Consider the following 15,580-nt stretch of genomic DNA (forward strand, 5'->3'; position numbering starts at 1 on the left):
GGATTATGACACAGTAAGAAAGATGAAAGGGTTTTCTCTGGCCAGCAATGTCAGTAAACAGAAGGCAACAGTGTAAAGTTAGGATATTTAATATTTTTGTAATTTGATTATGGCCTGAAATGGAAAAAGCATGGTTTCAAAAATAAAGGGCTGCTGAATGCATGCTGCACTTTGTGATGATGCTCTGCCCTTTAAAACTAGTGTTCTGTGTAAAGGAGTGTTGCCACAGTGCTGCCAGAATGCTGACTTCACACAGGCAGCTTTTGAGCCCTCTCTGGGTTGTTCTTTTTAAATAAGACAAAAGAATCATGAGTCAAAGCTCAGACAGACCCGGGAAGGCTTTTAGTTTTGCTTTCAGTTAGTTAGAAGGTTCTGTTGGCTGCTGAGTAAAAAGCTTGTGTTCCCGGCTGCTAGAGTGAAGTCTTAGACAACGAGACTTCTCGTTAAAAATTAAAAGATGCAGATTGTTTCTTTTCTGTGGACAGAAGAGATAGCACGTGAGGACCATAACTGTTTGGCTGAATTGCATTTTTTGGACAGGGACCACAGAACAGCCTTCCCAATCTTTCCCCCCCCCACACATAATCATTTTTTTTTTCTGTGATGATGAGATGTTTATAAGGGGTTAGAGTTTTAGCTGGGAGAGCTGTATACTGACAATTTATAATCGTTTATTTGTAGCTGGAAGGTTTGTAATGAATAAATAGTCAATCTTGTTAATTACAGAAACCTGGTGTGCACAATCAACATGGCTCTAAAAGACAAGTAAATTTAGGAATTCTGCAAGCTTTTAAAAATCTTCAACTTTTGTGATTACTCCAGGAAAAGCAAGGTTTGATTTGCAGCATGCCAGCCCATTGAGGTGAACTGATAAACAAATTACAGGTGCAGCAAGAAAAATGTTATTTACGTAGCAAATTACAGTCAGAAATGTACTGTCTAAAAGAGCAGTAATTTCTAAAGGGGAGCTAGCAGATAGTTAAAAAGCAGAAAATTATTGAGCTATAGCAAAGGAACAAAAGCTAAGGAGTGATTAGGTAACTCTTTAAAGAGCAATCGAACATGGATAGAATTCTGTTCTGCGAAACTCCAGCTTTCATTGTCAAGTCAGAGTACAACTGAAAATGCTCAACATAACAGAGATGCTGGCATACAAGTCAACCTGCAAAGCCTGAAAACATTCCCTCAAAACAAAAATGGGAGCCCATTTATGTACGGAGTATAAAAGAGAACCGACCATGTCCATAGTCATCATTTCGGAATATCAATGGCATCTGACATAACTATAGGTGTGCCTTAAACTGTTGTAATGCCCACTTGATCCTTGCACATAGTTATTAAAGTACTAGTAAGTAAAACATTTATAAGGACAAGACAGGAGGGGAGGGGGGGGGTGTAGCCTTTTTATTTAGGGATAACATTACACCTGTACTTAGGGACGACATTCCTGGGAGCACATCCAGGGATGTTATTTGGGAGGAATGAGAAATAAGAAAGGGACAATGTCTTTATAGGGATTATACTATAGACCTCCCCCCCGCCAAATAGTCAGTGGAAAATTGATGAGCAAATTTGTAAGGAGATGTCTGTTATCTGTAAGAATAACAGGGTGGTAATGGTAGGTGATTTTAACTTTCCAAACATGGATTGGGACTGCCATAGTGTTAATGGCTTGGGTGGACGGGAATTTGTCAAGTGCGTACAAAAAAATTTTCCGATTCACTATGTTGATATACCTACGACAGAAGGAGCAAAACATGACCTATTCTTGGGAAATAAGGCAGGGTAGATGACTGAGGTGTCAATGGGAGAGCACCTTAGGGCCAGCCAACATAATTCTACTGGCTTCAAAACAAAGATGGAAAAAGACAGACCGGATCTAAACGTTAAAGTTCTGAACTGGACGAAGGCCAATTTTAACAGTATCAGGAAAGAACTTTCGAAAGTTGATTGGGGGCAGATATTTGCAGGTAGAGATGGCTGGGAAGTGGGAAGCCTTCATAAAAATTTAACAAGAGTCCAGAAACAGTACGTTTCTGTTATTGTGAAGGGAACGCTTGTTGATGAAGGAAATGCTGGATGACTGGAGAAATTGAGCTTTTGGGCAAGAAAAAGGAGGCAGCATGTATCAGATATAGACAGCAGGGATCAAGTGAATCCCTCGTAGAGTACAAAGGCAGCAGAGGTGTATTTAAAAGGGAAATCAGGAGGGGGAAAAAAAGGGGGACACGAGATAGCTTTGGCACGCAGGGTTAAGGAGAATCTAAAGGGATTCTACAAATATATTAAGGGCTAAAGGATAACTAGGGAGAGAACAGGGACTCTTAAAGATTAGCAATGCTGCCTATGTGTGGAACCGCAAGCGATGAAGATACTAAGTGAGAATTTTGTATCAGTATTTACTGTGGAGAACGATACCAAAGCAACAGAACTTGGGGATATAAATAGCAACATCTTGAAAAGTGTCCATACTACAGAGATGGTGGCGCTGGACATCTTAAAACATAAAAGGTGTCCTAGAACTTCATGGGAAACAAAGGGAAAGTGATTGCTGGGCTATTTGCGAGATATTTGTGTCATCAATAGCTGCAGGTGAGGTGCTGGAAGACTGGAGATTGGCTATGTGGTACCACTATTTAAGAAAGGTGCTAAGGAAAAGCCAGGGAATTACAGACCAGTAAGCCCAACATCAGTGGTGGGCAAGTTGTTACAGGGGATCCTGAGCGACAGAATTTTCGTGAATTCGGAAAGGCAAGGACTGATTTTGGGATAGTCAACAGGGCTTTGACAGTGGGAAATCACTGTCAAAGTGCTGCACTAATTTGATTGAGTTTTTTGGAGAAATAACAGAGGATTGATGAAGGCAGAACAGCAGATACGATCTATATGGACTTCAGTCTGGCATTCAACAAGGTTCCACATGGCAGACTGGTTAGCAGGATTAGATTACACACAATACAGGGTGAACTAGCAACTTGGATACAGAATTGGCTTGAAGGTATGAGACAAAGGGTGGTGGAGGAGGGTTGCTTTTCATACTGGAGGTCTGTAACCAGCAGTGTTCCACAAGGATCAGTGCTTGGTCCAAAAAGTGTTTTTTTCATTTATTTAAATGATTTGGATGTGAACATAGGAGATATGGTTAGTAAATTTCCAGATGACACCAAGATTGGTGGTGTAACACATAGCCAAGAAGGTTATCTCAGAGTACAATGGGACCTTGATCAGATGGGCCAGTGGGCCAAGGTGCGATGGATGGAGTTTAATTTATATAAATGTGCGGTGCTTCAGTTTGGAAAGGCAAATCAGGGCTGGACTTATACACCTAATGGTAAGGCCCTGGGAGATGTTGCTGAACAGAAACATTGGAGGAGTGCTGGTTCATAGTTCCTTGAAAATAGTCGCAGGTAGACAGGATAATGAAGGCAGCATTTGGTAATGCTTGCCTTTATTGGTCAGTTCATTGAGTATTGGAGTTGGAAGGTCATGTTGCAGCTGTACAGGATATTAGTTAGGTCACTTTTGGAATACAGTGTGCAATCTGGTCTCTCTGTATAGAAAGGACGTTGTGAAACTAAATAGGGTTCAGAAAAGATTTATAAGGATGTTGCCAGGGTTGGAGGGTTTCAATAATAGTGAGAGGCTGAACAGGCTGGAGCTAATTTTCTCTTGAATGTCAGAGACTGAGGGGTGACTTTATAGAAAATTATGAAATCATAAGGGGCACAGATAGGGTAAAGTAGCCAAGGTATATTCCCCAGGGTAGCAGAGTCCAAAACCAGAGGGCAGAGGTCTAAGACAAGAAAGGAAAGATTTAGAAAAGGCCTAAAGGGCATCTCTTACACACAAAGGCTGGTGCATGTATGGAATAAGATGCCAGAGGAAGTGGCGAAGGCTGGTACAATTACAGTATTTAAAAGGCATCTTGATGCATATATGAACAGGGTTTAAAGGGATATGGGCCAAATGTTGACAGATTGTACTAGATTAATTTAGCTGGCACAGATGACTTGGAACAAAGGGTCTGTTTCCATGCTGCACACCTTTGACTCTGATTCTGTATGGGGTAAAAATCGAGGCTGATCTCTGACGCAAGTACAGGACGTCACAGCTGTAAAAGGCAGAGCATGTACATCAGACATAGGCAAAAAGTGATTTTTGGGGGCCAGAAAAACAGCATTTTGTTCAAGGCTGCGATTTAAGATAAATGGAATCACTTACCATTAGATAAGTAGGAATTCAATATCTTTAACTGCACTTTAATTGTAGGTTATACCTGAATAGCCTCTGTTGTCACTTCCTGTCTGCTGAATTTGTAAACGATTACATGCGCTGATACCCCTGCCACGCATAGCATTCTGCTTTCAGGACACCACGTGATTATCTGAATGGCATAAGGGTCTTCATCCACTATGTCTGTGTTTGGTTTCTCCTCCTTATTCCGAGATTTTTCGAATACTTTGGATGTTTTCATTTTATACAAAACTTGCAATGTTACTAACAAGCAAAAAAAATCAAAATGTGGAGAATAAGAACATTCAATGAAAAGTTAGAAGATCCGTTGCAAATTAAAAGATAACCTAATGCATTTTGACATTGAGCTCCTACAAGCCACAAAACTGTTGCTTATAGAAAAGCTGTCAGGAACCAACTAGTGAACATCAAACAAAAAAGAAACTGCTGTCCTCAAGAGAATGCTTGTCTTCTCCTAGATATGTACAAATGGGCAAAATTTTATGCTATTAAAAACACGCTGCATTATTCACTCAAGTAAACCACCTGTATAGAACTAACTAGTTGTGGAGTGACATCAAGTCAAATTTAACTTTCACTTTGAAGAAACATCAGATCTGAAACTCTAAACTAATTTTTCCAAGTCAATATAAAACAGTGAAATGGAAATTTGCACTGTTCAAATAAACAGTCTTCCATTTACTACAAGAAAAGAGAGATAGTTTCCAAAGACTTTCTTCTACCATATTCCACAAACCATTTGTGTGAAATTCTCAAAGACTCACTACATGTTAAACTTGATTTAGAAGAAAATCCAGTTTTGCTTGTATTGAGGATGAAAGGCAAGCTTATGGTACAACATGATGATTTTGGCCTCATTTTTCAAAATGCAGTTGTCATATCAGCTTTCTGGAATAACATCCATGAGGGAAGAAAAACAGTATTTTACAGACACAGCAATAATTTCACCCTTGAGCATAACATTTCATTTTGGATATTTGAAGAATCTATCCAACTTACTGGCTGAAGCATCCCAGAACTTCAAAGATCCATCTGCATGCCTGAAAGTAAACGGAAAAACAGTTCTTAATATCTTGTTCACTGACATTTTCTTCAAAGATTTTAACAGTTGCCCAAAAGCATAATGGCACTTACATAAGAATTGGTTTAGAATCTTTTCAATCAATTTGTTCGTCACTCACCGGTTTACACTAATACTTACAATTATGCAAAAGAGTTTTTGCAAAAATAAATGATCAAGTCCAATTTCTAAAGTGAACAAATCTAATTTCATTTCAAATGGTTAACATCAAGCTGAAACCAAGGTGGTCACCCTATCAGGATTGTTAGTTGCTGTTTTATTTGTTCCTAGAATGTGGATGATGTTGACAAGGGCACATTCAATGTCCTCATTGGTTGCCCTAAAATATGACGATCCCAGTCCTCGTGATGGTACTTCCACAATTGTTGGCCCAGAAAGGATTTTAGGATACTGACTCCAATACACAATACTTTATAACCTGCTAGGTGGAGAACAGGTGCAGCTAGAGACCACTGCACCAAGATCAGACATGCTAGGTAACACATTCTAATGACTGCTAGAGATATAGAAGAGGCCGAGCAGGATTGCTATTCAAAAACCCACCTATCAATGGTACAAATCAAATCTCAGCCCAGTAAATGCTTGTTAACAAGAGACATTAGCCAGGTCAAGAGCCTCGTATGTCAGAATTCTAAAGCAGATGTAAGAAACTTAGTCATTGGTATTTTACAAATGCACTGAATGAAAAAGAATTTAGGAAGTAGCAATTGCTTGAGAGTGTGCATTCCTTCCAGAAAATGTCAAGTATGCCATCTGCCTTACCACCATTCAGGTAAAACTTTTATGACAGGTTTCCTTCCTTTGTGTTGTATCCCCTATCATTTAATGCATAAACCATTCTAACTGTAGGACATTCCTGTCAATTTCCTGTGTATTCTCGGAAACAAGCAAGGTCATCTCAAAGTGTGTTTCTGCAAAAAAACCAGTTACCTGATCCTTTTCTAGTCATTTATATCCAATCTCAAAACAATATATTTTTGCTTCAGCTCTTGCCATAGGAGTATTTTTCGGTGGCAGTGTATTGATAGGTAAAAGATTTCAGATAAAATGTGATCACGAATTCAACTAGCCACTGCTGTAAATGGTGTAAGACTGATGGAGGATGATGGGCAGTGATGCTTGGAAATTTGGTGTGCCAAGTTCAAATTGAGGTTTTTGTAGAAATTTCATAAAAACGGTGAATTTTCTTGGAAACCTTTGCCAGGTGCATGAGAATTACAAGTGCTTGGGTATGCAAGGACACAGTTTACTGCATCTGTTTCAACCCTCATTTTAAAAACATAAATTGGTGTGTCCTAGAACTTCAGAAGACATTAAAAGTACTGAAGTTACTCATATAAATTATGAGGATACTTAACATTCCTTACTTACCCTGTAATAATAATCTCTGGGTAGCTCTGTGTGCCTAAACCCCAATTACCTCCATTGATGGGCCATTCCTTGAAGACATAAATGTAGACACTGTGAGAAATTTTCTGAGGAAAATATTCTTGCCACTAATCACAATATCTAGAAATTCATAATCTGATATAATTTACATTAATTTTTTGCCCATGACTCCTGTGAGCCTGCTGCATAAGTAGTGTTAGCCTGGTTTCCAAAAACAATTTGAAACATAAGCAATGGATCAAATAAAAACAGGAGCCAATAACAGACTGCCACAGGCCAACTCTTTGCTTGAAGGACAGTAGCCAAGAAGGTAAATAACCGCATAATTAAGTTTTCTAACTATAATGTGGCACCTTCAGGAACATTCAAGCCTGCTATTTCCTGTTGTATCTTCAAGTGACAGAGAACTAACACATCTGTAAACATGGTCGGAGGCCTCAAGTTTCAAAACCTCAGTCAAGTAATAAAACCACTGTGAAGATACTCAAATGTAAAGAATCACTAATCTTTCCTTTTTCAACTGTAAACTAGAATGAAAGTTGGACACTAAGAAGTTGAAATAACAGGTGACTTTTGTAACATGGATGAATCAAATTAAGACTATAATCGCTGTTGAAGCACTTAGTTATATTAAGTCAGAATATCACTGCGCCTTTATGAATTAAAGAAAAATTGCCCAATGACAGCCCACTGATTGGTTAGAGCAGTGCAGCAAGAACTATTCAGAGTCAGCAAGAATAAACATCTTTTTTTCTTTCTCTGCAAGTGAAAATATGGTAAAACCAAGAATTTAAAACAAAGAATTCTAATCCAAGTCAAGGCCTAGGTCCACCTGATCAAACATCAAATGTGAACAAAGAGCTCCGTAACTCCATCTCATTGGTGTAACATTGGAAACCTGTCACAAAAAAACTAATCCAGGGCTGAAAGGAGGGAATAAAAATAAAATTAAAGTGCTGGAGACACAAAGACAGTCAATGTATTAGCCCTACAAGGATATATATCTGTTACTGCTTTGTATACAATCCACAATTTGGTCCAATACCACTTTTTCCTCTAAAAGGAGGCCATAAATGAACGAGGTATAAACAGTGTGCTATCGAATGACCTGCAACTTAAAAAATGCTAATTTTATAAACAAAACTTTTAACATAGAAAAGAAGTTTTCAATATAGGTTGAATTGTGAAAATGGCAACAATAATACCAGAAATGTGCAGACACGTGTCTATCCATGTATGTGAAGAGGTCAACCGTGCAGAGGCATGAGGAAGAAAATATTTTAATGGTGTGGTGCATACACCATCTAAATAGCAAGGAAATTCTGCATAAACATGCTTGCAATAGACTGAAAATATTTTTACATTTTGAAAAACAAACTGTAAACCTTTTTACTGTATCCTTGCCGTTTCTGCTTTGCCCCAACAGAATAAAGTGCAGGAATTAGATCCACAGGGCAGTCAGCAAAATACTCGCAACAGGTGACAGGTGATTCGTGTATGTCCAAAGGATATGGGTTCTCAAATATAGGATAACTGGAAGACAAAAAATACATCTGTGTATCAAAAAGCATTGGTAACAGATTTTCCATTAAAAACTAAAAATGTTAACTTCCTACAAGTTAGAATTTACTGATGAATCCATTAACCTAGATCATAAACTGGGCAAAGATTGTACACAAATGATTTTTTAGTGCCCAATTATGATGGGAGAGAGAATACTGCAAAGACTTGCATAGCGATTATTGTGGCGTTCAACTGTTTTATTTTAACTATTCCTTGAACAAAATATATGGGAAGTGTCCGCTGTTAAAGCCTTTCTATTGAGTTTTATGAAATGGCTGCACAGTCCACAAACATTCAGCAGAAAGCCAGTTCAAAACGTTCAGGGGACAGCTAGATAATAGGTAGAAAATCAAGTGGCTGAAATATCAGAATCAAAGAATAGCTACAATACAAAAGAAAGCTAGTTGGCACACACTGGTGTTGACTTTCTAATGGAACAATTAGACTTGTACCATGTTCCAAATTTTCCACATAGCTGCATATTTCTTTTCTTTTCAAGTAACGATCAAATTCCCTTTTGAATGTCCCAACTAAGTCAGCCTCCAACTAGCTCTCAGGCAGTTTATTCCAGGTCCTAACCACTCTCTGCATTTAAAAACGTTTTCTCACATCACCATGCTTCTTTTGCTACGACTTTGAATCTGTACCATTTGGCTCCACAGCCTTCCACCATTGGAAACAAAATAACAATCAGATATATACCCTCTTTGAATTATTTAAACTGAAATGTTATTTTCTGACAAAGGGTCCCGACCCAAAACGTCAGCTTTCCTACTCCTCTGAAGCTGCCTGGCCTGCTGTGTTCCTCTAGCTCTACATCATGTTGTCTCTGACTCCAACATCTGCTATTTTAATAACCCAATTTATAGTAATTAGATCAAACATTAATTCAACACGAGACTTACCCATTTTGTCCGAGATCCACAACGACCAAGTCCTTTTCCAGAAGGACAACGACCGCATACGGCTCCTGAAAATCTGCAGGATTAGCGACAATAAATCAAATACAAGGGAAAATACACGCATGACATTCAATCGTAAACTGGCTGGTAAATTAAAGGTTGAAGTGCCTCAGAATTTTAACTTTTTCTCATTCAAAGGAAAACCAATGCCAGTTCTGTAATTTTTCCACAAAAGTAGAAAAGAATGCTCATCGACTTATCTCCTCACTCCACTATTCTCCAGAGTTCCGATATTTGAACTGCACTAATACAGTTTAGAGAAATGTAGAGTTGAGTCACAGTGGGAATACTTGAGATTTGAGCATTGGCATTAACTAGTATACTGTATTGTATCTTGAGTGTAATACTATTTTAATTGACTTCATTTTATCTGTTCATACGAAGGAGTAGAAACATACTCTCCCAATATAGTCCAACCAGCTCACTCATGGTTTTTGAAACCTCTACAAAATCTCCTCTCAATCTTTTGCTTTCCAAGGAGAACAGTTCCAACTTCTCCAATCTATCCTCATACCCAAGTTTCTCATTTGTGGAACTAATCTTGTAAATCGCCAACACATTCATACCTTTCCTGTAATGTGGCACCCACAACTGTATACAAAACTCCAGCTCAAGTCTAAAATAAAAACATAGCAGTAGTAGTTGGCTGTTCGAGCCTGCTCCACTATTTACAATGATCATGGCTGATCATCCAACTCAATAGCCTGTTCCCACTTTTCCTCCAAATCTTTTGATCCCTTTAGCACCAGGTGCTTTATCTAACTCCTTCTTGAAATCACACAATATTTTGGCCTCAATTGATTTCTGTAGTAGCAAATTCCACAGGTTTAACACTCACAGCATAAAGAACATTCTCATCTCAGTCCTAAATGGTTTACCTCGTATCCTTAGACTGTGATCCCAGGTTCTAGACTCCCCCATCATTGGGAACATCCCTCCTGTAGTCTACCTTGTCCTAACCGGTTAGAATTTTGTATGTTTGAGATCACCCGTCATTTCTGTCTCTGAATTCCAGCAAATATAATCCTTACAATCCAACCTCTCCTCCTACATCAGTCCTACTATCCAAGCAACCAGTCTGGTAAATCACTCTTGCTCTTCTACTACAGAAAGAATATCCTTCCTCAGACGAGATCTAAACTGCACCCACTATTCCAGGTGTGATCTCCCCAAGGTCCAGTATAATTGCAACAAGACATGTCTGCTCCTGTACTCAAATCCTCTTGCTATGAAGGCCAATATACCATGTGCCTTCTTGACCATCTGCTGTACCTGCATGCTTATCTTCAGCGACAGATGTACAAGGGCACCGAGGTCTCATTGAGCATTCCCTCCTCAAATTTATATTCAGATGACAATCCACATTCCTGGTTTTGCTCCAAAAGTGGATAACCTCATATTCATCCACAACATACTGCACCTGCCATTTATTTGCCCACTCCCATAGGTTGGCCAAGCCACGCTTAAGCAAATGTCTTATGCAGGTTCAACATCACCTCCTTTTGCATGTATTCTTTACCCTTATTAATAAAGTCGATGACAGTGATTGCTAAATTAACTGCTCGTTGCTTGTCCTATCACGTTCAATGATCTCAGCACACATACACTTAGGTCCCTTTTTTCTGCCTTCATGCCTTTTCAAAGTGTATCACCTATTTTAGTTCGTCTTTCAAGTTCTTCCTACTCATGTACACCACGACACACTTCTGTTTTGAAGCATATCTGCCACCGATCTACCCATTCCATCAACTTGTCCAATATCCTTTTAAAGTTTCACACTGTCATCCTCAGTTTACAACTCTTCCAAGTTTCATGTCATTTGCAAACTTTGAAATTATGCCCTGCACAACAATATCCAGATCATTAACACATCAGGGAAAGCAAGGGTCCCAGTGCTAGCCCCTGCAAAATTCCATCAAAAACCTTCCTTAGCTTGGAAAACAACTTCAACATCAAGCAGATCTTCACCTGCACATCCGCCAATGTGGCATACTGCATCCACTGTACCCATTGTGACCTCCTGTACATTGGGGAAACCAAGCAGAGGCTTGGGGACCACTTTGCAGAACACCTACACTCGGTTCGCAATGAACAACTGCACCTCCCAGTCGCGAACCATTTCAACTCTTTCTACCCCCGCCCCCCCCCCCCCGCCCATTCCTCAGACGAGTCCATCTTGGGCCGCCTGCAGTGCCACAATGATGCCACCCGAAGGTTGCAGGAACAACCCTGCAGCCTGATGGTATCAATGCGGATATTACAAGCTTCAAAATCTCCCCTCCCCCTACTGCATCCCAAAACCAGCCCAGCTCGTCCCTGCCTCCCTAACCTGTTCTTCCTCTCACCTATCCCTTCCTCCCACCTCAAGCCACACCCCCATTTCCTTCCTACTAACCTCATCCCACCCGCTTGACCTGTTCATCCTCCCTGGACTGACCTATCACCTCTCTACCTACCTTCACCTCTACTGGCTCCATCCCCACCTCTAACTTGGCTGTCTCCTCTCCACCTATCTTCTCCTCTATCCATCTTCGATCCGCCTCCCCCTCTCTTCCTATTTATTTCAGAAATCTCTTCCCCTCCCCCTTTCCTGAAGGAGGGTCTAGGCCCAAAACGTCAGCTTTTGTGTTCCTAAGATGTTGCTTGGCCTGCTGTGTTCATCCAGCTCTACACTTTGTTATCTCAGATTCTCCAGCATCTGCAGTTCCCATTATCTCTCTCAATGACTATTATTGTTTCCCATCAAAAACAAAGCTGCTGGAAAAGCTCAGCAGGTCTGGCAGCATCCGCGGTGGAGAAAAAGAAAGTTCACGTTTCGGGTCCGGTGACCCTTCCTCAGAAGGATGTTTCCGAGAGGGATGTTTCCAATCACCCTGCCAATTTTGTATCCGGTGTTACAACTACCTCTTTTATACCATGGATTTCGTCATGACTGTTTTGTGGCACAGTATCAAAAGCCTTCTAGAAACCCATGCATACCATATCAATACTTCCTCAACTTGTTACTTTTCCCAGAAACTCCAGTTAGTTAATTGTGATTTTTCCTTGAGAAATCCATGCTGACTCTGCCTACCAACTGACCTTTTTCCATGTGACTATCAATACAAAACAAATAATTGTTTCTCGAAGCTTCCCTACCAAAGTTAGACTGACTGGTCTGTAGTTCTTGGGTTTATTCGTGCAACCTTTACAAAGCTGGAATGTTTACAATTCTCTAATCTTCTGGGTCCTCCCGAGTCTCCAGGAGACAAAGATTATGGCCAATGTTGTCACTTCCTTCAAAATTCTTGAATGCATCTCATCTGGACAGAGTTTCCTCCTTTCTCGCCATGGCCTAGGCAACATCCTCCTCATAAAGAGGGATGGTAAAGTATTCATTTAGCACTTCTGTCACACTTCCTGCCTCCAGATATAAATTCCCTTTTAGTCTCTAATCAATCCAACACCTCCTTTAACCACTCCCCTATTTACATACCTAATGATGGCCTTTTCTCACAATTCTTTCTGCTTTTTCAACTCCCCTCTGAAGAATCAGTATTCCTATTTGTTCTCAATTGTGTTTTCTGTCTAACACTTGTCATAAACGTACTTTTTCCTTTTAAAATGAATCATCATAAAGGTGTCTTTATTGGTTTATCCTATCATTCCCATTTGAGGCAACATACCATGACGGCATCCAAATCATCTCCATTTTGAAGGTAGTCCATTATTCATTTACCGTTTGTCCGGACAACCTTTTGTTCCAAATTAATCCTGCCCAGCTCTGCTTTTGCCCTAATGAACTCAGCTTTCCGCTTATTTGATTTTTCTCACTCTGGATTGTCATTCTCCACCACCATTTTGAACCCTGTGAAACAATGATCATTGTTTCCTCAACAGTCTTTCACTGATACTTGAGCCATTTAGCCCACGAGATTACCAAGGACTAGGTCCAGCAATGTATCATTTCATTATAAACCTACTGACTCCCACAGCTACCTGGACTACACATCCTCACACTCTGCCTCCTAAAAAGACTCCATGCCATTCTCTCAGTTCCTCCACCTCTGTCATATATGTTCAGACGAGGCCAACGTTGACAAGGGAGCCTCCGAAATATCCACCTTCTTCCTCAACCGAGGATTCCCCAGCACAGTCGTCGACAGGGCCCTCAAAAGGGGTCAGATCCATCTCCTGCACTTCCAACCTCACCTCTTCTCTTCCTTCCCTTAACAGCGAAAGGGATCCCCTTACCTTTACCTATCATCCCACCAGCATCCACATCCAGATGATCATCAGGTGCTATTTCCGCCACCTCAAGATTCCACCACCAGACACATACTCCCCTCCCCTCCCTTGTCTGCCTTCCACTGGGACCCTTCGCTCCAGGACACACTGGTCCACACTTCCTTCACCCACAACACCTCCCTATAGTCCTATGGCACCTTCCCCTGTAACCAAAGGTGCAACACCTGCCCATTAATCTCCTCCCTCCCCAGTATCCAAGGGCCAAAACATACCTTCCAAGTAAAGCTACACTTCACTTGTACTTCCCAGAATCTAGTCTACTGCATTTGCTGCTCACTATGTGGTCTCCCCTACGTTGGGGAACTGAAGTGTAGACTGGGTGACCGCTTTGCGGAACATATACATTCTGCTCATAAAAAAAAAAACCTTGAGCTACCCGTTGCCTGACGCTAACACACCTTGTTACCTGGCCAACATCTGTGTCTCTGTCTTGCTGCAGCGTTCCAGCGAAGCTCAATGCCAGCTAGAAGAACAAAACCTCATTTTCTGCTTGGGGACACTGCAGCCCTCTGGACTCAATATCAAGTTTAATAACTTTAGGGCCTAAACTCTGCCATGTCCCAGCCCCCTAGCACACACACCAGGCCTTGTTATCACAGCCTGCTAATACACACCACCTATCGTTAGTCATTAATAAACACCATTAACAACTATTCACCCTCCCAGCCTGGTCGTTATCAACTCCTTTGTCTGTCCAACTATTCTTCTCTCTTTGGGCTCTATCCTATCATGTACTTCCCATCCCAGCTCCCTTCCTCTTTTCTACACAAACTGACATTTTCCCAACTACCATCAGTTCTGAGGAAGGGTCACTAGACCCAAAACATTAACTCTGATTTTTTTTTTTCCCCAGCTGCTGTCAGACCTGCTGAGCTTTTCCAGCAACTTGTTTTTGTTCATGTTTCATTTCTAGTTGGATTGAACACATGGACATTGACAAGGACATACAGACTCTCCAACATGTTCGAGGAATACCTGACCCCCTCTACCCTTTACCAATTTCCCAGTTTATATTTCATAGAATCTCTACAGTGTGGAAAGAGGCCATTTGGCCAATTGAGTCTCCACTGACCGTCTTAAGAGTATCCCATTTAGACAGCTCCCCACTCTATCCCTGTAACCCCACATTTACCATGGCTAATCCATCTAACCTACACATCCCAGGACACCATGGACAATCCACTTAACCTGCACATCTTTGGATGTGGGAGGAAACTGACCTCAGTGCAACTAGGGGCAGCCCATTTTCAATTAAATGTCAGACAATTGAGCTGGTGAGACAGATCTCTGTTCAAGGAGCAATTGGATGCAGTATAGTGGAGATCACAAGCAGTTTCTGGATCATCTTCACTAAACTGTCACAACCCAAAAGGCAGCTCTGTTCAGAATACAGGAAAAGAAATGCATGTTCATCCAGAAGGTAGATGGAAACAATATTCAAGGGTACTATCAGTTATCTGTGCACAAAGTCCCAATTATTTTTTGCTTTTAAATTGAATTCTCATTTTTTTTTAAAAAAGGCTTGATAGCTATTTCTCAACATGGGTACCAATGGTCAAAGAAATATTTTCTGCCATTTTCTGAAGCTGTCAGCTTCTTCGCATCTAGGGAATTACATCAGAAATGCATCACACTCCAGTGGCTACAACGCATGGTGAAAGGCACTCTCTACAGAAACCGCTGGGAACATACTGTTTGCAAATATACATACAGATATTAGCTGCCCATAACAATTTTCACGGTTGTAATGCTACCCATTGAAGGGCAAGAATTCCAGAAATAGCAACCACATCAATTTAGACCAGAACACGCCGCTTGCATTGTTTCATGGGATGAGAGTTCCACTTAGTGCCACCGTGCGCAGTTTATGGAATTTGTTTCTCTCCTTTGCTTCAAAACTAATCACAATGAATAAATTGCAGTGAAACTAGAAAATCACCTGAAGACAACGGTTTGTTGCAATAAATAATCTCAGATAGAGTTTCTTTTTATATATAAGGAATTCAGCTGTGGCTCAGTGGTAGGGCAGCTACTTTTGAGTCAG

The 15,580-nt window shown here is 40.6% G+C and overlaps 1 protein-coding gene across 6 annotated transcripts in view; it reads right to left on the minus strand.

Annotated features, from left to right (window-relative positions):
• Window positions 1–15,580, minus strand: part of stxbp5a (syntaxin binding protein 5a (tomosyn)) — a 201,625-nt gene that overhangs the window by 80,408 nt on the left and 105,637 nt on the right. For all 6 annotated transcript variants that reach the window (XM_048535790.2, XM_048535787.2, XM_048535789.2 and 3 more), the window contains exons 11-15: window positions 9,193–9,265; window positions 8,110–8,257; window positions 6,707–6,774; window positions 5,254–5,294; window positions 4,277–4,497 (exon numbers count right to left, since the gene is read on the minus strand). In XM_048535790.2, coding sequence (XP_048391747.1) covers window positions 4,277–4,497; window positions 5,254–5,294; window positions 6,707–6,774; window positions 8,110–8,257; window positions 9,193–9,265 — 551 coding nt within the window. The remainder of the gene's footprint in view (window positions 1–4,276; window positions 4,498–5,253; window positions 5,295–6,706; window positions 6,775–8,109; window positions 8,258–9,192; window positions 9,266–15,580) is intronic.

Source organism: Stegostoma tigrinum, chromosome 9 (assembly GCF_030684315.1).
Source record: "Stegostoma tigrinum isolate sSteTig4 chromosome 9, sSteTig4.hap1, whole genome shotgun sequence".
NCBI classification, from domain to species: Eukaryota; Metazoa; Chordata; class Chondrichthyes; order Orectolobiformes; family Stegostomatidae; genus Stegostoma; species Stegostoma tigrinum.